General features: G+C 44.4%; 1 protein-coding gene across 3 annotated transcripts in view; it reads right to left on the reverse strand.

Moving 5' to 3' along the window:
• znf516 (zinc finger protein 516) overlaps positions 1 to 23,475 on the reverse strand; it is a 77,861-nt gene that overhangs the window by 22,671 nt on the left and 31,715 nt on the right. For 2 of the 3 annotated variants that reach the window (XM_078539895.1, XM_078539894.1), the window contains exon 2: positions 21,392 to 22,954. In XM_078539895.1, the coding sequence (XP_078396021.1) occupies positions 21,392 to 22,954 (1,563 nt within the window). Of the gene's footprint in view, positions 1 to 16,169; positions 16,229 to 21,391; positions 22,955 to 23,475 lie in introns of those variants that run through there. The other variant, XM_078539896.1, reaches the window with a different exon arrangement.

The raw sequence follows: 23,475 nt of genomic DNA on the forward strand, positions 1-23,475 counted from the left end.
GTTGGACCTGTGCTGCTTCGATCTCCCACTTGAAACAGCTAGCTGTGCAAGAGCTCATGGCAATTTAGTGGATAAGAACAAGTCTAATTGCCACACAATTAAGCAACGTGTGTGTGAATTTCAGTGCTGATGCGATGTCAAGTACATAGGCCATAAGTCCCAATGATTGACCGATTGAATCAAACAGCATCTTCCTTCAGTTGATCGTAATAGGCAGAGTACACAATGTACTCAACCAGCCCGTGCTTGCAAAACCCAAAACAAAATGTCTACTGTTAGATGTGATTCCACGATTGGGTAGCACTTGCTGAACAATCCTGAATGTGCTAATAGCTACACTAACAACCAATTTAAGATAATTAGTTGAGCTCATGATGTGGCTCATTTAACATTCACTAGAATCAGCATACATTCATACACAGGGACCCATTCTCTGCAAACAAAAGGAATATGTTAAAACCTTGTACCTTTTTTGAATGACCTGGGAGCTGGGGAACCCATTGCTTTCTCCATAGCAACGCCTAAGCCAATCAGAGTTGATCTGCCAACCAATCAGCACCCTTTTCTCCTCTTCTTGCTGTAATTATTTGAAATTTGGCTGCTTTTGTCCTGATGAGTGCAAGACAAAAAACCTCAGCCATATGCCTCTCTTTTCAGCAAAATTGAAGTCTAACTAACTGTAGGTGTCATTCGTCCACTGGTTACAGTAAATTCTGACCCATTATTTAACTTTTCTTGCGACCAGGGTGATGTAGGAAGAAGGTGACGAGCCACTCATTGAGTGATACGATGCAGAAGGAAGCCGTTCTGCCCATCCTGCCTGTTCCAGATCTTTGAAAGAACTATCCAGTCTCACTTCTCGACTCGTTCCCCCCGTCAGCTCTGCAAACATTCCCTTCTCGAGTATTTACCCAATTCCCTTTTGAATTTGCTTCCACTGCCCTTTCAGGCAGCGCATTCCAGATCGCAACAACTCGCTGTGTAAAAAAAAAACTCATCTCCCCTCAGATTCTTTTGCCAATTATCTAAAATGTGTGGCCCCCCGCCCTGGTTATGGACCCTCCTGTTGGTGGAAACATTTTCTCACTATTTACTTTACCAAAGCCTTTGTGCTTTCTTTTTATCAGATAAGTCGGGGTGTCGATAGGTATTGTATCAATGGGCTTCAGTGATATTTCTGTAATGATATCATTCAGAGACACAGCTGAAAGCTCCCATGTGCACCGTTCCCATTAGAAACATGCATCGCTTATAGACAGGAGAGCAAAAGGTGCAAAACTATAACTTTGTAAAAAGAAAATGTGGACGGAAATTTCTTGAGTTATTACAGTCCACAAACGGAATCTGATATTCCCTTTCAACCAGCTTGAAATTTAAATATTTGGGGATTTGTCAAAGACGCATATTCAAACCTGTCAGCAGTGCTTCCTGACAAAGCGATTGGCAAACAGGAAGAACTTGACAACTTTTATGAGTGATCTGATATTTAGACAGTGACACACCTGTCACTACCGTGAATTATGATTTTGTGTGTGTTGTAAATTTGGCCAACTGACACCTGCCGGGACCAAAAATAGTGCCGAGTGGGATTTCAGGGATAATTTACGAGTCCTCTTTCGCACAAGTTATCAAGTTAAATCAAACGCGCAGTCTAAGAAAATAAACCTATCCACCACAAAACGAAAAGAAGACGTGCTTGAGAAAATTGTTGCAATAAGATACTGGATTTCCCCTCCGTGAGCCGCAGGTCGATAATCCAATCAAAGCCATTGGGAACACATCCCAGGCTGCAACAAAAGCGAAATACTGCAGATGCTGGAGATCCAAAATAAAACATGCTTTTAAAAAAAAAACGAAAGACTTGCATTTGCAAAGCGCCTTTCACAACCACAGGACGTTGCAAATCGCTTTACAGTCAATTAAGTACTTCTGATGTATAGTCACTGTTATAAAGTAGAAAACACAGCAGTCGTAAGCGCTCACAAACAGCTATGTGATAAGAATCAGATAATCTGTTATGATAATGTTGATTGAGGGACAAATCTTGTTCAGGATACTGGGGAAAAACTCCCCAGCTACTCTTCAAAATAGTGTCACAATGCATTCACCAGACGGCGCAGATGGGGCCTCAGTTTAGCGTCGCATCCTAATGATGGCACCTCTGACAGTGCAGCACCCCCACCCCAAAAGTACGGCACTGAAGTGTCAACTTTGATCTCTGTACTCACGTTCTGGAGTGGGACTTGAACCTACAGCCTGCTGACCCAGAGGCAAGAATGTAACCCACTCAGCCAAAGCCGAGGCGAGAAGAGACAACTTACATCTATATTCATAAAATATTTCTGTATCATTCATTTAGCCAACAGTGTGCTAACATCATGAGCAGAACCTGTACAAATGTTTAACCCTCATTATGCAATTACTCACATTATATGTACACACGCATTTCAATATTCATCTCTAAAGAGATTGGCTAGTTCTTTACAAAACTGAAGAGCAAGTTTTGTTCACTAAAAGCACTGACATATCTTCATGGCAACAAGACGTTCATCTTATTTCCCCTTGTTTTTAATGTGAACATGTTTTTTGTTTTTTTCTCACGGCTAGCCACCAGGTGAGCTTAGCATGTAAAGAATATGGGTCACAGCCAAAACACAATAGGGTCACTGCAAACACAGAGCTGAGACTGCTACACGAGCACAATGGGGCCAGATATTGTCCAAATAACGGGGAGTCTCCACGCTCGATTCTCATGAGCACAGGGTTGCTGTGAAGGAAAGAGGAAGTGAACAAGGATAGCAGCAGCTCCCGCCAGCGGGATTTTTCGGTCCTGCCGAAGTCAATGGACTTTTGGCTGACTCTCCGCAGTCCTTTGGGGGAACCCGCCGTGGGTGGGTGGGGGGGTCAGAAAATTCCAGCCAGGATTACAAAACAACATCAGCACTTGTGATGTAGGAGTTCAAGGAATGCACATTTTAGATAGTGAGTTGCATTAGTAACTCTCTAACATCCTCCAACCCTCTAGCAACTCAGTGTCTCTTCAACCTTGGTTCCTTGTGCACCCCACTCCCTTCATCTTCCTAGTGCCGGCCATGCCTTTAGTCATATAATTCCTAAATTCTGGAATGTTCTCTCTACCACACTCTCCTCCTTTAAAATAGCCCTACAACCTTACCTATTCCACCAAGTCTTTGGTCACAAATATTTCTTTACGTAGCTCAGTTTCAAATTTTGCCTGGTAACACTCCGATATAAATGCAAGTTGTTGTTGCTATGTTAAAGTAACAAATGGCCCCAATCGTGTGGAAGTCGTTGGCGGGAGTGAGTGCTGGAGGGTGGTGATCGATTGTGGGTGGGCGGGGGGGGGGGGGGGGGGGGGGGGGGGCGCGCTCCTGATGGTAGTCGGGGAGGGTTCGATTGTTGGTGGGGGCTTGATGTTCCTTTGTGTTCACCGGGTCCCATGGTGGTGAGGGAGGGGAGCAGACAGATTGTGGTGGGGTGGTGCATGGGCTATAAAGTAGCTTGTTGGGTTGTCAGGCCTCGAGGAACCACTCCTGCTCCTCCTGGTCCATAAGCAGCGCTGTAAAGACAATTACCTCAGGGGTTCAGCACTTATTGCCTCCTTTTGTCTGCCGGGTTTCACAAGGCCAGGGAAACTGAACTGATATGAGTTAAGATATAAAATGACTATCAAATGAAGGTTTACAGACCCATTATAATATTTAAATGACTAACCCATCTCCTGCAAGCAGATTTGTTGCCTGACTCTTGTCCCCTCTGTTAAAACTGGAAGTGGGGCAGGTTCAAGGTGGGTAGGGTTTCTTTTTCAGGAGATTGCTGAGTTATTATTACTTTAAGCGTTACCTACAGTTCGCTACATACTCAGATGTGAATAGCTGGCTTTAAATGCATTCCATAAGATAAATGATGATCAAAACAATTATTTCCACATCTGACCACAGAAAATGACTATAGGATCTGATTGGTTGAAGAGTTTGCCACATGAATGAAGATCTTGTGAAATTACCTTTGGTTTTTATGGCCCACAGCAGTACTCATTGAGGGTACAAGGGAAAACAGGAGGCGCTGCATGCATGTCCCTTTAAGAATTTTGTGGCGACATTTTTAAAGGTGCAAGCAAAGGACCCTTGACCTTTTTCAAGTGTTGGTTTTTGAGGTTAATCCAGAAGCCATGGGGTCAAATTTAAAAAACAGAGTCGTAAGGAACATTTGTCATATTTGAAAACAAAACTGTTCACAAGGTAGGTATGAATTAAAGTACGGTTAGAGGGCAGGTAAGGAGAATTTTTTTCACCCAGAGCCTGGAACTCTGCCTGGAACGGGCGATAGAGGCAGAAATCATCATCGCATTTAAAAAGCACTTGTAGGTCACAGCATGCCAAAGGAACATCCAAGGCAATAGACCAAGAGCTGGAAGGTTGGGTTAGGCTGGGCGAAAATATTCTGGTCTATTTTGGCCAGAATAGACTCAATGAGCCAAATGACCTCCTTATGCACCATAAATTTAGATGATTGTATGTATGAGGAAAGCCACTCAGCTTCTCTATGCGGTAAGCCCCACTGTAATAGATTACATGGTGTTTTTCCTCTATCCTTTTAACCGGACGTCTGTTGCACATATTCATCATTCTTTGTACAAAGAGAATTTTCTGACATCAGGAATTTGCCAGTTGTACTTTTAGCCTCCTTGTCTTTGTGTCCCAGTTTAACTTGACAGAAGTGTGCTGGATTCTTTCCTTTTCCACCCTGTTTACCACAATCAATTTTTTTTACTATGAGGTTTCCCTTTTACTCGCTGTACTTCCTTTAAAAGGCTAAATAACTCCAAATTTCTCCAGCCGGCCAGCCTCTGGTGTCAGTAACTAGCTTCATTCCACTGCACCTCCAGAGTCTCAGTGCCCTCATTGTGTCTCAGTAAACAAACCGGGCGCCCTCTCGTTAACTTTTTAACCTTGAGATGGACAGTCACTAGGTCGATAGCTGGCTCCTGCCACTTTTTTGCAGGAAATAACTCCTCGATGTATGCTCATGTCAGTCACGACCATACTCCTCTTAGAGCAATCCCGTCCTCGGCAGTTCCCATGCAGAAAGCCCTTATTAATGATCTATGTCGAAGCAATTTCACCTCTTGGGAATGCTACATGGCTTATTACTTTGTGTGCTTTGGGTTCAGGGCAGATGGAGAATGATATTTTTATTGGCTTCAGTCCCAAGTATTTGTGCACTAGTTTTTGTTAAACAGTTGTTTTTAGTCAGAGAACTTTGCTAACTGGCCTTACGGGATGTCTGCGTAGGTAATTTTCCTCTCTAATGCAAACACATGTGAAAGAGCCATTGATCAGAGGCTACATTAGTAGATTATTTCAATATAAAGTGTTTTAGGACACTTGTGGTTTCTTTGCACGATCTGCTCGAGGCCTCAACTGTAGTAACTTTGTTTTAAACGTGCTCTATTTTTATTTTTAAATATGTATATATAAAGATTGCTTGTTTGCACAAAGTGATACATACCCCCATGTAAAAATAGTGAGAACCATTTGGTGTTCAAGAGAAGCAAAACACCGGAGAAGCCAAGGAGGTATTTTGATCAAAATTAGGACCCAATCTTATCCCCACTTCCACACATGGCAAAGCCACGGACGTACCATCTGATTGACACAAACCAGGCAAAGGTTGCCCAGGATCTATAAATCTCTCATTAATGGAACAATGGTTAAAAACAAGTACTGATGGCTCTTTTCCATGCTCCGTGTGGCATTCAAACTTTGTAACCAGCTCGCTCCTTATTTCAGTTAAAAACATTCATTTCCCTGGAAAGGAATTCCTGCCAGTCGGGAGCTCATTTTAGTTGGGACTTTTTTAAGGAGTTATTTTTGTTTAAGTCAAGTGAAACACCCAACTGATGAGTGGAAGCACAGTGTGTTATTTCTGTCTTATTATTACTTGAAGACAGGCTGCCCTGATTAAATTAAATGAGTCCGATCTTGGGTGTTGATCTGTCTGTGAAATGCTTATGGTCAGGCTCACTCAATTCAGTTGCGTGACTTAAACAAAATCATTTCAAGTGCATCTGTGTCTGTGGGTGGAAGTCTGCCCTGGCAGCTTTCTATTTAACCGTCTGTCACTGTGCGGTTTTCTCTCTATTTTTAATCACTGAATCAGGCTGCTTGCAATCTTGCCATCCTACTCGACCCAGGGTTAGCTTCCAGCCCATTATCTACTCCATCACAAAGACTGCCCACTTCCACCTCCGTAACATTGTCCGCCTCAACACATCTGCTGTTGAAACCTTCAACTACCCCTCAAACCTCTGCTCCTCCAACTCCCCTCCTGCGTATCACCTACTCCCCAATTCCCACGCCAATGCTGGCCAGGCACTCAGCCTCCTAGGTCTCACATTCTGGAATTCCCTCCTTAAACCCCTCTGCCTCTCCACTTCACACTCCTCCTTTCAAACCCTCCTTAAACCCCTACTTCTTGGTCATCCCTCATAATATCTCCCTCCTTGACACCTCATTGTGGCTCGGTGGCCTCTAAGTCAGTAGGCTGTGGGTTAAGTCCAGGGCAGGAACATAGGAACAGGAGTCGGCCATTCAGCCCGTCAAGCCTGCTCTGCCATTCAATTTGATCATGGCTGATCACCTACCTTAACACCTCTCTCCCGCATTATCTCCAAATCCCTTGATGTCATTCGTCTCCAGAAATCTATCGATTTCTGTCTTGAACATGCTCAATGACTGAGCTTCTACAACCCTCTAGGGTCGAGAATTCCAAAGATTCGCCAGCCTCTGAGTGAAGAAATTCCTCCTCATCTCAGTCATAAATTGCCTGCCCCTTATCCTGAGAATATGTCCCCTGGTTTTAGACTCAGCAGCCAGGGGAAATATCTACATCCACCCTGTCATGCCCTGTAAGAATTCTGTAAGTTTCAATGAGGTCACCCCTCATTCTTCGAAACTCTAAGGAATACAGACCCAGTTTCCCTAATCTCTCTTCATAAGACAATCTCGCCATCCTAGTGATTATTCTGGTGAACCTCCGTTACACTCCCTCTATGGCAAGTATGTCCTTCCTTAGATAAGGGAACAAAAACTGTTCGCAGTACTCCACGTGAGGTCTTACCAAGGCTTTATATAATTGCAGCAAGACATCTTTACTCTTGTGCTCAAAACTCCTTGCGATGAAGGCCAACGTACCGTTCGCCTTCCTAACTGTTTGCTGCACCTGCATGCTAACTTTTAGTGACTCATGAACAAGGACACCCAGGTCCCTTTGGAAACCTGCACTTCCCAACCTCTCACCATTTAAGAAATATTCTGCCTTTCTGTTTTTTTCTACCAAAGTGATTAACTTCACACTTATTCACATTATACCCCATCTGCCATGTTCTAGCCCATTCACTTAGCCTGTGCTAGGTTTCTTGAAGCCCCCTTTCATTCTCATCACAACTTACATTCCCACCCAGCTTGGTGTCATCAGAAAATTTGGAAATATTACAATTGATCCTCGCATCCAAATCATTTATATAGATTGTAAACAGCTGTGGACCTAGCAATGATCCTTGCGGTACCCCACTAGTAACAACCTGCCATCCTACTCTCAGCTTTCTGCCTGTTAACCAATTTTCAATCCACACTAATATGATTCCCCCAATCCCATGCCCTCTAATTTTGTTTACTAACCTTCTTTGTGGGCCTTTATCAAAAGCCTTCTGAAAATCCAAATACAGCACATCCACTGGTTCTCCTTTATCTATGTTACAAGTAATATTCTCAAAAAGCTCCAATAAGTTTGTCAATCATGATTTCCCCTTCATAAATCCATGTTCACTCTACCCAATTTTACCATTCTTTTCTAAATGTCCAGTTATCACATTCTTAATAACAAATTCTAACACTTTCCCTACTACTGATATCAAACTAACAGGTCTGTAGTTCTCCATTCTCCCTTTTCCTCCCTTCTTAAATAGTGGGGTTACATTTGCTACTTTTCGGTCCGCAGGAACCTTTCCAGAATCTATAGGATTTTGAAAGATAACCACCAATGCATCCATTATCTCTCTAGCCACCTTCTTCAACACTCTGGAAAGAAACTCATCTGGTCCAGGGGATTTATCAAACTTCAATCCAGTTAACTTTTCAAGTGCTACCTCTTTACTGATGCTAATTTCTTTTAGTTCCTCGGTTTCACAAGTCCTTGGGTCGCCTAGTATGTCTGACAGATTTTCTGTATCTTCTTCCGTGAAGACAGGTACAAAGTAATTGTTTAGTTTCTCCGCCATTTCCTTGTTCTTCATTATAAATTCTCCTGTCCTCACCTGTAATGGCCCCACATCTGTCCTAGCTAATCTTTTCCTTTTCATATACCTAAAGAAGCCATTACAGGTTGCCTTTAATTTCCTCGCTAGTTTGCATTCATATTCTCTTTTCCCTTTCCTAATCAGTTTCTTGGTCCTCCTTTGTTGGGTTCTAAATTGCTCCCAATCCTCAGGCTTACCCCTTTCCTTGGCAAGCTAATAAGCCATTGTCTTTGATCTAATGCAACATTTAACTTCTTTCGTTAACCATAATTGATTTACCTTTGGGTGTTTGTGCTTTAGAGGAATGTATATCTGTTGTAGACCCTTGTAGTATTTCTTTGGCCAGAATTTTGACGTTGGCATGCGGGGGCAGGCCCGACCCGCCGATGGGTAAAATGGCACGTGGTGACGTCGGGCACACGTCATTTAGAAATTACGTTCAGTGGGCGTGGGCCGGAGGTGGTTGCGCACCCGCTGAACTGTCAATGGCCTATTAAGGCCATTAAAAACCCAAATTAAGCACTTATCAATGCTGCCTGTCCAACCTTAAGGTTGGCGGGGGGCAGACGAAGAGCCAAAGCGGCCTTCACGTTTTTCAGGAAACCTCACCAAGGGCGGGATGAGGTTTCCTGAAGGTTTTATTAAATAAATAAATATTTTTTGCACAATTCATAAACATGTCCCAGCTCATGTGACACTGGCACATGAGGGGGAAATGTCTAAATAATTTTTAACATCATTATTTCTGAGCTTTTATTATGTACTTAATCTCCCTGAGGCAGCTCCATGCGAAAGAGTGCAGACCCCAACTCTCCCTCCTCCCCCTGCTCGCACAGGTAGAGCTGAGCGCTACCGGCCACGCGTCACGCTGGGCGGGCCTTAATTGGCCTGCCCACGTAAAATGGCGGCGCATGCCCGCCCGCGCCCACTCCCGACTGGCCCGCCCGACGCACAGAAAATTCTCCCCTTTAAATACTAGCCATCGCCTGTCCACCATCAAGTGTTTTGAGTGTATTTTCCCAATCCACCATAACCAACTTGCCCTCATACCTTCATAATTTTTCTTCCTTCAGACTTAACATCCTGGTTTCATGGTGAATTATATCGCATTCAAACCTAACGCAAAATTCTATCATATTATGGTTACTATTTTCCAAAGGCCCCTTTACAGCAAGGTTATTAATTAGCCCTTTCTCATGGCACAACATTAAATCCAAAATAGCCCAATCCATAGTTGGCTCATCAGCGTACTGCTCCAGAAAACCATCTTGTACACTTTCCAGGAATTCCTCCTCCAGAGCATTAGCGCTGATTCAGTTAACCCAGTCTATGTGTAAATTGAAGTCGCCCATTATTACTATATTACCCACATTACATGCATCTCTAATTTCCTGATTTATACCGTGCTCAAAATTGGCACTACAGTTTCATGGCCTATAAACAACTCCCACCAATGTTTGCTGCCCCTTGCTGTTCCTTAGCTCCACCAAAACTGATTCTGCATCTTGATCCTTCGATCTAAGATCCTCTCTTACTAATGTACTGATCTCATCCCTTATTAAGAGTGCTACTCCACCTCCTTTTGGTTTTTGCCTATCCCTCCTAAATGCCGAATATCCTTGGATATTCAGTTCCCAATCTTGGCCACCCTGTATCCACGTCTCCGTAACGGCAATTAAATCATACAGATTTAACTCAAATTGCGCATTCAAAATCGTCAACCTTTTTGCGAATGTTCGTGGACAGCCTTCCTGCCCCACCTCCAATTATGAGGATTGGACAGTTAATGCCCACTTAAAGGCCTCATCCTGCCGCCGCTGGTATTAACCCAGCAACGGGCTGAGAGCATCATAAACAAACCCTGGCGCGTTTGCTTGAGGCCTTCCGAGAAGTTGGGGGGCGGGTGGGTCCTTCATTCAAAGGCACTTATTGGGGGACCCGGCATCGGGAAGGGGGAATCAATGAAAGCCATCCTCTGTCATTGCTGCCAACCCCTCCTTCCCCATGACTCCCACCCCGTGACCCCCTTCCCACCATCACTCGCCTGTGTTTGGGTCCCTTCCTGATCAGAAGTTTTGGACGGATGTCATACCAGCAGCAGCCACCGCCTCCCTGGTGGTGCTGCTGAGTACCGAAGAGCTGCCGGCCTCTGATTGGCTGACAGCTCTCAGTGGGCGGGACTGCTCCCAGGGTCCTGATCAATGGGGAAGGCCCACCACTGGCCTGTCAAGTGCCTGAGTGGCAGAAGATGCTGGGGGGACTTCTCGAAAAGAGGTGACAGGGCAATATCCACCCAATCTGTGGGCACGTCTCTGTGACAAGTAAAATTGGAGCTCTGATCAGAGGCTAGGCTACACATAATTGAATTTTGCTAATTCATTTGGGAGGTTATTAATTAATCTTGGAAACAGCTTACAATATTAAGTTGTGCACTCAGAGACAAGACCTCTGCAGAACACTGGTTAGAATGTGGAACTCGATGCCACAGGAGTAGCTCAGATGAATAGCATAGATGCATTTAAGGGGAAGCTAGGTAAGTACATGAGGGAGAAAGTAATAGAAGGATATGCTGACCTGGTGAGATGAAGAAGGAATGGGAGGAGGCTCATGTGGAGCATAAGCACTGGCATGGACCAGTTGGGACAAATGGCCTCTTTCTGTGCTGTAAATACTTTGTAATTCTATCCTAGAATGCTCCTTTGCCACAGATCCCGTGCAGCAATAACGAGGTTATATTGGCAACTGAGGACACAAGTCTGATTTTTTTGAAGCTATTACAGCAATTTAACAGTACAATCACAAAAGATACCAGCTACTAAGACAGTTAGCTTGTGGCCAGAAAATAGCAATTTAATACAACACTTAGAGTTGGAGAGTGTGCTAATAGCTGCCTGGAGCCACTGCCCTTTTTAATTTGAACATTTATGCTGAAGAAAGCAATCACTGACAACATTAATTATAAACATTTGAGTAAGAGTGCCCGGTGCTTGCATTACTTACCATTTGGCCTCTGTCACTTTTCATCACTCTGGCTTACCCATGCATCATTCACACTTATAATGATGCACTTACTTATCTGACTGTCTTATATCATATACGGATATCTTCTTCACAAGCTAAATCCACTGCAGGCTTAACCAGCAGACTTCATTCTTAATGACTGTCTATAACTAAAGACTGCATTTGCTGAATTTTAAAACATCCAGTGCATAAATTGCTAATGCTAAAGCATCCAATATACTCTTACTTTTTGACTACACCAATTCATACACTGTGCAGCCATGGACAGTTTATAATGGTTATCAGGGTAGGTGGGCAACTGTCTTAACACAGAAACAGGAGGAGGCCATTCAGTCCCTTGAGCCTGTTCTGCCACTCAATTAGATCATGGCTGATCTGCATCTTAACCCCAGCTCTCCATTTTGGTTCTGTAACTTGCAATACTCTTGCCTAACAAAAATTGCTTAATTTTAGTTTTGGTTGATCTCCAGCCTCAACAACTTATGGTCGGGGGGGGGGGCGGTGGCGTGTGGAGGCGGGGGGGAGGGGGGAAGAGTTCCAGATTTCCACTCCTGTTTGAGTGGAGAGACGCTTGCTGACAAGTGGAGCTCTAATTTTAAGGTTATGCGCCCCCTTATTTGGGACTCCACCCAACCCCCATTTGATCATCTTAAACGTATCAACAAAATCATTCCTTAATCTTCTAGGGAATAAAATGCCTAGTCTACGCAACCTGCCCTCGTAATTAAATCCGTTCCTCCTCATTAACAACAACAACTTATATCTATGTAGTGCCTTCAACATTATGACAGGCTGAGTCATGGGAGCTGAATGGATGACGGTCACATCCCCAGAGACCTGCTCTACGGTGAGCTTGCTGTCGGCACAAGACCGACACGTCGCCCACATCTGCGATACGAGGATGTCTGCAAGCTGAACTTCAAACTGACCGGGATTGGAGTCGATAAATGGGAAGCCCTCGCTGCTGACTGGAGTGCCTGGAGATGAGCAGTCAGGAAGGGTGTGGGAAAAGCAGAGGACAACAGAAATGACCAGATAGCGGAAAAGAGAGCCCGCTGGAAGGAAAAAAAACATCGGTCAACCTCGGGCCAACGCTATGCATCTGTGCCAGCCGCGGGAGGGACTGCCACTGATGAATCGGCCTCTGCAGCCACAACAGACGATGTTCAATCCAGGAGTGACACACACCCTGGGCGCAGTCCATCGTCTCCTAAAAGGCACAGATGCCTACTAATAATAACATGATGGGCGGGATTTTCCGGTCCGCCTGTGAGGATGCCAATGGCGGGACTGGAAAATCCCGGCCAATAAAACAGCCCAAGGTGTTTCACGTGAGCATTAGGAAACAAAGGCTCACACTGAGCCACGTAAGATGATATTAGGTCAGGTGACCAAAAGCTTGGTCAAAGAGGTAGGTTTGAAGGAGTGTCTTAAGGGAGGAAAGAGAGGTGGAGAGGTGTAGGGAGGGAATTACAGTGCTTGGGGGCTAAGCAACAGAAGGTATGGCCACTAATAGTAGAACGATTAAAATCAAGGATGTCAGGGGCCAGAATTAGAGGAGCATGGATATGTTGGAGGATTGAAGAGCTGGAGGGAGGGCAAGGACATGGAGGGATTTTGTGAAAGGTGCTATTAAATTTAAGTTTTTGTTGTTTAGTTTTGATATTTAGAAGACACTGTTTCCATTGTTCAAAATATCTGTTTTATTATTTCACAGATTTTTTTTCTAGTTTTTAAGAAACATTAAAGCATTAAACTATAGGCATGGGTTTTTTAAAAACAGGGAGGCAAGTCTAGAGGAAGTGCGCTCTGTAATTGAAAATAGTGGATTTATTCAAAATTTCTATAATACCTTTTATGACCTTACAATGTTCCAAAATGCTTTACAGCCAATGAGTTATCATTTGAGGTGCAGTCACTGTTGCAAAGTAGGAAATGCAGCAGCCAATTTACACACAGCAAGCTCCCACATACAGCAACGGGATATATGTTCAGATGAATGATGTTGATAGAAAGTGGGGGTTGTGGGGGGGGGGGGGGGGGGGGGGGTGGAGGGCGGGGGGGGGGGGGGGGAATTCCCCTCCCCTTCTTCAAAATAGTGTCAGGGGATATTTTAAATCCACCTGAGGGGGACAGTCAGGGCCTTGGCTTGATATCTCATCCTAAAGACAGCATCTCCAACAGTGCAGCACTCCCTCAGTACTGCACTGGGGGTCAGCCCAGATTATGGGCTCAAATTTCCAGGGTGGGGCTTGAACCCATAACCTTCTCTTGCATCACCTTTTTTGAAATTGAGGTCAATTTGCTGGCCCACAGACTCACCATTTTGAGTCTCTTTCCCTCCAATGTCACTGAAGTGACTTCAGTGATGGGGTGAGGCTGCCATTTTTGTTTTCACGGGGTCAGCAATTCAGACCAGGTCCAGGAGACTAATCTGAAGTCCTTGATTCTAGAACAACACTGCCCGTTAAACTCTGCTACATCTTGAACGTCTCCACTTTCTCCTTCCCCCCTTTAATTAGTAATTAGCCGTAGACCATAAAGGACCATAGGCCACTCTCTGACAAAACTCAAGGTAACCATCTACACAAACTACAAAGACCATTTGTTTCTAAGACAGTGCGACAATGATCTTTCCTTCCCATGGCCAATCCCACAATGGAACAAGCTGCTAAAGGAAATAGTCACGGCCCCATCACTGGAAATCTTTCAGACCCATCTTTAGATTACTTCCATTTAAAAGTTTTCATTATCAGGACTACCATCTTAGCAGGTCAGGCCTGGTTTAGCTAGCGCTACCCATATAAACGTTGGCAGAATATAGGTATTCGCCTGTGATATTGACACAACTAAAGTAAGAAGCTCTATTAGAGAGAGACAGTTGGTTATATGTAGCTTTTGGGGCACCACTCTGCAAACATGGGGCAAGTCAAGGAGGCAGGCCTGGTACAGGGTTTGAACCCATGCCATTGGCATCACTCTGTATCGCACTCTAGCCATCTAACCAACTGACCCCCAACCTTTAACCAACCTCCAGACAAACTGTTTTTAGCGCAGGCTCATGCAGCCAGGGATACTGTTCCAAAATGGGCCAGCTTGGCTGATAATGACCCAAAAAATATCTTCTGCTGACACTTGGTTGGTATTCCACATAGCGCCACCCTAACCCTTTTATTTAAAACATAGACAAAAAAAAAACAAATCGATCAAACCACGGGCAAAATTAAAGTTAGTTCCCTAAGGGGTTCGTCCCTATAGTGTATGAAAAGAATATTCTGCAGAGCCAGTTTTGAGTTTCGGACAGGAAAGTTTGGTAAAAGGCAACACAGAAACAACAACCATAACTTTTGGGAGTTGGTGGAAACAAAGACAATTTTTTGTTTTAAAAAAAAAGAAAAGGAAATATAGCTCTTTTAAGTTTAAGACACCTGGACAAACATAAAGCAAGGCCAATGATCAGTGGGTCAGGAAGATCTATAATAGCTGTGTCGCTAATCGAGGCTGAACTTTGTGGGAATGCTGAAGTATATTAAAATGGATGTTATCTATGCTTCATTTTCATAATGCTGTTGGCAAATGAATTCATTTACATGTCCAATTTGAACTGTGACAATGACAGCTGATAAATATGTAAAAGGTTACTTTACAGCCCAAGAAACAATGGCATTTGCTTACGGCACATACGGAGTTTTTAACTACAGAAATTAATTAGTATTACAGATCCTAGAAGAGTTTGCACATGTCTGTCAATTGCAGACAGGGTTATTTTTACAAGATGGGTACAGACTGGGAGAGAAGATCTTTAATAATGAAATATGGGACAGCACTAAAATAAAAATAGGAACTGGTAGAGCCTAACGGAGAGAATCCCTACCTGTGTGAGACTTCACGTGTGTCCTGAGTTGCCTGGGTTGGCTGAAACTCTTTCCACAGATAGAGTCTCCGTGCTGTGTCTGAGTTGCTAGTACCCCTGTGATCACTGAGGAATAGTTGAGAGAAAAAAGCATCATTACAGGACGAGACATCATTAGTATGTCTAATGTGTCGTTACGTGAGGCTACCCTTCAGGCCCCTTAGATGACAACTGTCAGGCTTCATCACTGTAACCTCTGTCAGGGTAGGCACACTCAGAACCAAGAGCCTGCATGAATTATGTTGAATTAAATGATCGTGCCCCGTGAGATGCCCACTCTAGGCATGTCAGGTGTGTGCATTTCAGAGTAGGTGGGCCCACTCTTCAGCCCACCGCCCAGCCTCGTCCAGCAGTCAAACTAGCAGAGAGAAGTCGCACAAGTAATGGGACGTGAGCACGGGCAATGCTGCGAGTGCCTTGGAGACGAAGCAAAAATGTGGGCTCCCCAAATTTCCCACTGCCCTCTCCCTGCCCATCGCAACCTCTCCGAGCTCAGACCTTCAAGGCACAAGTTCGGCAGACACATATGAATGAGTCATCGCAAAAGACAGCTCAAGAGGAAAGAGAATTTCTGCTTCTGTACTTTGAGAAATGAGAATACTACTGCATTCAAAACGGCACTGTTCATGGGCAGGTTAATATCCTGCAATATATAGTTTCATAATCTTTCTGTTGGCCATTAAACAGTAACATAGGTCAAAGAATTATTGGAACGAATCATTTTCCCTCCATGTGTTCCTGTGTGAATTCAGCACCTCTGACAGCATTTCCCGCCTAGTGACAAAAATTACTCGGCAAAACCTGCTAAGTTTAATAAAACAATGGCAACAAATACTTGCATTTATATAGCCCCTCTAAAGTAGTAAAACATCCCCGGGGGCTTCACAGGAGCAAAATCGGACACCGAGGCACATCAGGAGACACTAGGGCAGGTGACCAAAAGTTTGGTCAAAGAGGTCAGCTACATGCAGACTCTTTAGGAGGAAAGAGAAAGAGGCAGAGGTTTAGGGAGAGAATTCCAGAGCTTGGGATCTTGGGAGCTGAAGGCACGGCCACCAGAGGTGGAGCAATTAAAACAAGGATAAAACCTCTTTATCAAACATAATATCTAACTGACTCATCTGAAGCGAATCATGCAGGATTATGGAATTAAGAAAGTATTCTAAATCTGTTCAGCACTATAGATTTTTATTCCAAATAATCACGGACCTCAATCTTCTCAATGCTTTTGAGGCATTTGAACAACAAATGTTTCAGAGAAACCCTCAGAACTTATTCATGTTGGTTTAACATCTCATTTGAAGCTGTTATTTCAACTTATCCTAATAAAGCTTCAGTTTGTGAACTGCACAGTTGCATTTACAGATTATACTAAGTTACAGCATTGCAAATATTCCTTTCCCTAATTGGCATCTCCTGTGAGCATTCTCCCTCTCTTCTAGAATGGGTGAGGGGTTAAATTCACTTTGATCAAAGACAGCAAGGCATCAAATGTAGTGTGGCAAAAGCAGAAAGCATGAGATGGTTACTGTAATTCAGAACAGTTTCAACAAAACCAGGATATCTAACTCTGAGCAAAGAACTAGGAGAGTGGGAATAATTGGATCACTCAGTCAAATCGCCAGCAAAGACAAGATTGACTGAATGGCCTCCTCCTGTCTCTGTCTTTAGGTTGAGGGATGTCCCATTCTTTGTCATTATTGTCGCAATGATGCCGGATGCTACTTACACCACAGCATTCAACAGGTGTACAGTGTTACTTAGCAACAGGAAACATGGAGGAAGTTTTAAATGGCTGCAGCAGGTACTATAATGGACACAGAAAGTAACGCAATGCACTGGGTTCTTGGCAATCTTTTCATGTCACACAGCACTTGTTGTTAGAGGATATGTTTGAACTTGATGGAAGATTGTGCTCCTCTCCAACTGACTGTTCATTTGCATTTCAAAAGAAAAAAGTAATTTATTACGTAATCTCCTTTAGAGATCTGACTACAAGAGCAGATCAAAGGCTTGGAATTCTCCAGTGAGTAACTCACATGCTGACTCCCCAAAGTCTGCCCACCATCTACAAGGCAATAATTAGGAGTGTGATGGAATACTCTCCACTCGCCTGGATGGGTGTGGCTCCAACAACACTCAAGAAGCTTGACACCATCCAGGACGAAGCAGCCCCATTGATTGGCACCCCATTCACCACCTTAAACATCCACTCCCTCCGCCACTGACACACAGTGGCAGCAGTGCGTACCAGATACAAGATGCACTGCAGCAACTCATCAAGGCTTCTTCAACAGCACCTTCCAAACCTGTGAGCACCACCACCTAGAAGGACAAGGGCACCACCTGCAAGTTCCCCTCCAAGCTACACGCCATCCTGACTTGGAACTATATCGCCGTTCCTTCACTGACTCTGGATTAAAATCCTGGAACTCCCTCCCTAACAGCACTGTAAGTGTTCCCACAACACGTGGACAAGAAGGCAACTCACCACCACCTTCTCAAGGGCAATTAGCGATGGGCAATAAATACTGGCCTTACCAGTGACACTCACAATCCATGATTGAATAAAACAAAACCTTTGTGTTGTGTTTGACCCCAAGATGTGCTTTCAACACTAGTCCACTCCATCATTAAGACTGCCTACTTTCATCTGCATAACATTGTCAGAATCCCACCCTGCCTCAGCTCATCTGCTGCTGGAGCACTCATCTATGCCTTTGGTGCCCCTAGACTTGACTATTTCAATGCTCTCTTGGTCAGGATCCCGTCTTCCACCCTACATAAATTTGTGCTCATATAAAATTATGCTATCCATATCTTAATGTGCACCAAATCTCCTTTACTCATTACCCCTGTATTTGCTGACCTACACTGGCTCCCAGTCCAGCAACTCAATTTTAAGCTCCTCACCTTGTTTATAAATCCCTCCATGGCCTTGCCCCTTCCTGCCTCTGTAATGTCCTCGGGCCCTAAACCCCCAAAATCTCTGCACTGCTCCAATCCTGGCCTCTTGTGCACTCCCAGTTTTCATTCCTCCACCATTGGTGGCCGTTCTGTTTGAGCCCTAAGCTCTGGAATTCCCCCCCCCCACTCCCCCCAAACCCCTATGCCCCTCTCTCTCCTCCTTTAAGATGTTCCTTAAAGCCTACTTCTTTGACCTAGCTTTTGGTCATCGCCCCAATATCTTCTCCTGTGGTTAACTGGCAATTTTTAAACTTGGTAACATTCTTGTTCAGCACCTCGAGTGTTTCGCTACTTCAAAGGTGCTTTACAGAAATTATCGAAACTCTGAGTAACCACGTGTAAGTCAGGCCAGGTAACGTTGGCAGATTTCCTTTCCCCAAGGACATTAGTGAACCAGGTGGAGTCTTTATGGCGATTCAGTAATTTCATGGTTGCCATTACTGACACTAACTTCTTACTCCAGATTTATAACCTGCTGGTGGTGGGATTTGAACCCAAATTTCTGGATCATTAGTCCAGGCTTCTGGATTATTTGTATAGTAACAAAACCACCATGCCACCATTCCCAGGCAGCACTAACTAATCAGCAAAATTATTTATCTCTCCTGGAAGAGAGGTCGGGTATTGAATCCTGTTGGAATAGGTACTGTATGTGTATTACAGTAAAGCACTAAGGTACCCACCCTGTCCCCTTCTCCATTTGATGTGACAAAATGCCTTATGTTCATGTTTACAGAATAACCCTCCAATATTAAAAAAATTGACGTTTTGGTACATTTTTTAAAATTTAAAATAAGGGGATCTAGTAACCTTCATTAAATGTGTCTTGTTTCATGTTTGCTGATTCTTTTCATCAAAATCGAAATCAGAAAAAGCTTTGGTGAGAGAGTGATGGGAAGCAGAATTTGAATTCTAATTTTGTCTGCCAGTGAACAGCACAGAGGGGAGATAGCGGTGATGTCGCTGGTAATCCCGGGACCTGGGCTAATCTCTTGAGGACGTAGACTCAAATCCCACCATGCAGGTTGGCGGAGTTTAGATTCAATGAATAGCATTGGAAACTAGGAATTGAAACCTAGTCTCAGTCATGGTGACCATGAAACTATTGTTGATTTGTCAAGCAAACCCCATCTGGTTTCTGGGAGGAAATCTGATGTCCTTACTGGTCTGTTCTACAGGTGATTCCAGACCCACAGTAACTTTAACTGCCCTCTGAAATGGCCAAGCAAGCCATTCAGTTCAAGGGCAATTACGGATGGGCAACAAACGCTGGACTTGCCAACGACGCCCACATCCCATCAAAGGATGTAAAAGAAGAAATCTTGCAGGAACTGCGGAGACGTTTGTGTTTCTGGCCGAATGAAAAGAGAGAACAGCAGGAAGGCAGCAGCAATGATCTAACCGGGAAATATATTTGTTGAGGTATAACATACATATGAGAAGGTTATTTTTTTTTTAACTGTTCATGGGATGTGGGTGTTGCCCACCCCTAATTGCCCTTGTAGTTTTTTTTTTAAAGAGTCAAGCTACATTGCTGTGGGCCTGGAGTCACATGGAGGCCACACCAGGGTAAGGGCAGCAGATTTCCATTAGTGAGCCTCATGAGTTTTTATGACAATTGACTTTTAATTCCAGATATTTGTTGAATTCAAAATTCCACTATTTGCCGTGGTGGGGCTCAAACCCGGGTCCCCAGAGCATTACCCCGGAACATTAGTCTAGTAGCAATACCACTACACCATCGCCTCCCCCTGGACAGATAGTAGGCAAATATTACATCTGACAGAAGCATAATGTACACTGTGATTCCCAACGTTCGGCGAGAATTTTTTTTCCTGATCTTTCATCAGTGATACTGAGCAGAAAGATGTGGAAGTAGTAGTTTTGCAATGCCAGATTCCTGCCCATACCTCAGTCCGTTGTATTTTCCAGTGTCACTTTTCCCACATAGAATCATACACCACAGGAGGAAGCCATTTGGCCCATCACGCATGTACTGCCTCTTTTTAAGAGCTATCCAACTGGCCTCTTGTTCAGCTGGTGGTGGCAATATGCCACCCCAGGTCCTGCTGCCCATGGGAGGAGGATACCCTCCCGCTTTCGGTCCTGGGAGGAGGGCTTCACCATCAGCCACAAAATTAGGAACATGGGGAATAGGAGAAGGCCATTCAGCCCCTCGAGCCTGCTCCACCATTCAACTAGATCATGACTGATCTTCTACCTTGACATCATTTTCTCGCACTTTCCCCATATCCCTTGATGTCTTTAGTATCTAGAAATCTATTGGTCTCTGCCTTGAACATGCTCAGTGATTGAGCCCTCAAAGCCCTCTGGGGTAGAGAATTCCAAAGATTCACTACCCTCCGAGTGAAGCAATTCCTCCTCATCTCCTAAATGGCCTGCCCCCTTATTCTGAGTCTGCGTCCCCTGGTTCTAGACCACCTCCAGCCAGGGGAAACATCCTTCCCGCATCTACTCTGTTAAACCCTGTAAGAATTTTGCACACTTCAATGAGATCACCTCTCATTCTTCTAAACTCTAGAGGATACAGCCCCAGTCTCCTCAACCTCTCCTCATATGACAATCCCACTATCCCAGGGATTAGTTTGGTGAACCTTTGTTGCACTCCCTCTATGGCAAGTATATTCTTCCTTGGATAAGAATGACCAAAACTGTGCACAATACTCCAGGTGCAGTCTCACCAAGGCTCAATACAACAGCAGCAAGACTTCCTTATCCTGTACTCAAATCCCCTTGCAATAAAGGCTAACATACCATTTCCTTCTTAATTGCTTGTTGCACCTGCACGTTAGCTTTCAGTGACTTATGAACAAGGACATCCAGTTCCCTTTGGACATCCAACACTTCGCAATCTCTCACCATTTAAGAAATACTCTGCCTTTCTGTTTTTCAAATTCGGTCATTAAATCTGTTTCCCTCTCCAATGATGTTGCCAGACTTGCTGAGCACTTCCAGCATTTTCCGTTTTAATTTCAGGTAATCACTGGTATACCATTCTTGAGGATTAAATTCATTGTGTATTGATTACTAATCTACACATTCATGATGAAACCAGCTCGAACGAGCCATCTGAGAGGAATCCCTCCCTGCTGAGGGGGAGAAAGCACTTCAACTTATTGTAGGGTTTCGAAACTGACTGAGATACTAACTTGTTTCACGTTTTGGATCCACAAAGGGACTGTTCGCTCCCCAGCTTTGATATAAAGAAGACAGATCTTGCGGACCGTAGCTCGTCAGCATGTTAAAAGCATCCACGTGCTTTGTCCTATGTCCCGGTTCTGGTGGTGACTCCTGCTCGACAGTGCGTAAAGATGTAGAGAGTCCCGCTGGACTGGAGCGGCGTGGCACCAATAGATTCATCTTGCCATCTTGCGCGCAGTGCCCTGATGACGCCAGCTCACTTGCCCCTACTGACCCGCACTCTGGTTGAAACAGAGCTTTAGGCTTAGTCTGCTGGGCAGCTCTGGGCAAGCTCTGGCATTCTGGCTCTGGGCTGACTTGGATGTTTGTTGGGTACGATTGGCCATGATTAGCAGAAATGGCACCAACCACACCGATCTCCTGAAAAAATCGATCTTTTGTGATACTCTTGGTTGGCATTCCGTATCTCAGAGCTGTGGCATGCCCATTAACAAACTTATTTTCGAAATTACCAGCTTGTAACGTTTTGTGCTCTAAACGTACATTTGACTGCACTTTCTGTTCTGAAATAAAACCATACTGCTTATGGCAGTTTGCTCGCTGGTACCAGTTAGAATCTGGACCTGGACCTGGACCTGCAAGAGGGAGGGAAACTCTGGGCTGTGATGGGTCAAGTAAGTGGCTGGCGATCCCTGACAACAAGGCAGCCGCTTCGGGCATAGGTGATTGTCTTTGGCACCCAGGGTGGGCATGTACCTGTCTAGAGGTGAGCGTGGGAGAGCTCTCTTTACCGTTCAGTATGAGAGGAGGGCCTGTGCGTCGACTCCTCTTAACACCAACCAAGTCGTGATTCATGGCTTTCAACCCATTCTTGGCTAGCCATTTCGGAGCAGGCCTATTGAGGTCTAGCTTGTGTAGGACACGCTGATGCATCAGGAGCACTTCAGGGTAAAGGGTTGTGTGATTACAAAACTGGCAAAAATGTGTGACCATCGTATCCTGTGGCGGTGAGGTAGGTGAACCCTTCAAAAAGAAATTATCCTTGTAAGTAACGTTTTTGAAAAATGTTAAGGTCAAATCCAAAGGAAACTCATCCTGAGCTGTACTTGTGTTGGTATCATTGGTGTGCACTTTATCCGCATCGTCTGAAGGTCCTTCAACGCTTAAAATGTTGCGATTTGACCTCTCCACTAGAGGTGACCCTGAATTCCTTCCACTGCTTGAAGTGTTCTGACAACCTGGTGGTGAGTTGGACTTAAGGATATTTACTGTGACTCCGTGAGATCCAGTAAGCTCCTCTCCCTGCTGTCCCCTCAGTACTTCAGAAATAGGACAATATTCCCCAGGAGCCGTAGCAACCCCTTCAGCATCCAAACGGCAAGTTGCATCCCCATAAGAAAGACCGATTCCTGGTGTATCAGGCAAAGGGTCATGGATCCTGTCGGTGGGATGCGGAATGTCTTCCTGAGACTCATTCCGAGGAGCTGTGCGATGATAGGCTGAGTGGCACTTGAGTGGAGGTGATTCAGTCACTGTGTAGTCGCAAGGAATACATTTGTATGGCTTTTCTCCTGTGAAGATAGAATAAAACACAACAAGCTTTCAAAACAGATGCACTCACAATTAAAATACATTTACTGACTACATGCCTGGAACAACCGATCTTATCAGAGAAAAGACTTGCATTTTTACTGCACTTTTCAGAACCTCAGAACATCCCGAAAGCACTTTACAGTCAATGAAGTACCTTTTGAAGTGTAGTCACTGTTGTAATGTAGAAAATGCAACAGCTAATTGGTGTGCAGTAAGCTGCCATATACAACAATGAAATAAATGACTGAATCCTCTCTCTTTAGAGATGTTTGTTGAAAGATAAATATTTCCCAGGATGCTGGGGAGAACTGCCCTGCTCTTCTTCAAATAATGGCTGTAGGATCTTTTTGTTTATTTTTTCATGCATGTGGACATCGCCAGCAAGACCAGCATTTGTTGCCCATCCTTAACTGCCCTTGAACTGAGTGGCTTGTTAGGCCATTTCAGAGGGTGGTTAAGAGTCAACCACATTGCTGTGGGTCTGAAGCCACATGTAGAC

Source organism: Cetorhinus maximus, chromosome 4 (genome assembly GCF_964194155.1).
Source record: "Cetorhinus maximus chromosome 4, sCetMax3.hap1.1, whole genome shotgun sequence".
Taxonomy (NCBI): Eukaryota; Metazoa; Chordata; class Chondrichthyes; order Lamniformes; family Cetorhinidae; genus Cetorhinus; species Cetorhinus maximus.